At 35.2% G+C, this 1208-nt stretch overlaps 1 protein-coding gene across 1 annotated transcript in view; it reads right to left on the bottom strand.

Moving 5' to 3' along the window:
- Window positions 1–261: 261 nt before the first annotated feature.
- The window catches only part of LOC119585297 (ankyrin repeat domain-containing protein 17-like), a 28504-nt gene continuing 27557 nt past the window's right edge, over window positions 262–1208 (bottom strand). Inside the window, exons 13-14 of the mRNA XM_037933969.1 lie at window positions 664–842; window positions 262–487 (exon numbers count right to left, since the gene is read on the bottom strand). Of these exons, the coding sequence (XP_037789897.1) occupies window positions 449–487; window positions 664–842 (218 nt within the window). The 3' untranslated portion in view covers window positions 262–448. The remainder of the gene's footprint in view (window positions 488–663; window positions 843–1208) is intronic.

Below are 1208 nucleotides of genomic sequence, written 5' to 3' on the forward strand. Positions count from 1 at the left end.
GTGGTTAATGTCGTCTATTGTTGCCAGCTCAAATGTTTCAAGGGCAAGCAACTGATGATCATGCAGTGGTCTGTCATTCCTGTCTAGTGACCAAAATGAACTTACTCCACACCTGATATTCATTGGCTTGCATCCACCAAATACAGTCAAGCTTTCTGTCAACCCAGCTATCAGACTGAAATAAACAGACTATACCCTAATAAAACTTACTCAGCTTACTAGTTGCAATGTAATACAAGATAAGGAAATACAAATGCACAGTCTGAGTTAAACTCAGTTTATTAACATGAATTTGTATAAATATTAACATCATTACCAAATATCAACAATATTTTCTTCTGAAGTACCTACTTCTACATTTTCTGTTTAAATGTACAAATATCATATACATATAGCAAAAGTCAAACTTATGTTTATTCCAGTGTAAATGGTACAGTGATGCGCTGTACTACAAATTGCTTCCTCTTGACACATCCACGCTCAGTACCTGAAACAGTTATTAAATATAATCAAGAGATTCAGTGCTTTCTTGCATCCTTTTTATTTGAGTTCACTGAATTATACCAAATAATTGAGATCAGTCTCCCAAAATCCACAACCACCAAAAACCACACTACAGTATTAGATTACAGTTGCTAAAATTATCATATCCCATTACCTTACCTGGCCTGAAACTTTTGCCACAGCCTGATTCTGAGATGCTAACCCTTGCCCTGTTTTTGTGACAAGCTGCATCACCTTCTGTCGTTTTGGTGCTGGTGGAATCTGGCCCGTGTCCAATTCATTCAACTGATCCTCTCCACTGGACAACACTTGCAGTATAATGGGCCCATTTGTCTCACCTGAAATGTTCAAATGGGATTTAAATAAAAAGTAACACTGCCCCCCCCCCCCACATTTCATTCACAATATTAGAATATTTTGAATAACTTAATGGAGCAAAGCAAGAGATTTATATTTTTAAATATTTTTAACAGGTTTAAAACATCATAAGTTTTCCAGCAAGGAAGTGCCAAGGAATCAGTTTGATTTTCAATACAGTTGCTCAGAAAGCAAATATTTGGTTTCATGTGTCTCATTGATGCAAGTTCAGTTAATGTAAGGTTAGTTGTCTTAATCTATATTTACCATTTGCTTATATAACAAATAGTGTACAGCATATATAACTTTTCTAATATCTTAGTAATGACTAAGTTCACACATCACAT

This window comes from Penaeus monodon, chromosome 19 (assembly GCF_015228065.2).
Source record: "Penaeus monodon isolate SGIC_2016 chromosome 19, NSTDA_Pmon_1, whole genome shotgun sequence".
NCBI classification, from domain to species: domain Eukaryota; kingdom Metazoa; phylum Arthropoda; class Malacostraca; order Decapoda; family Penaeidae; genus Penaeus; species Penaeus monodon.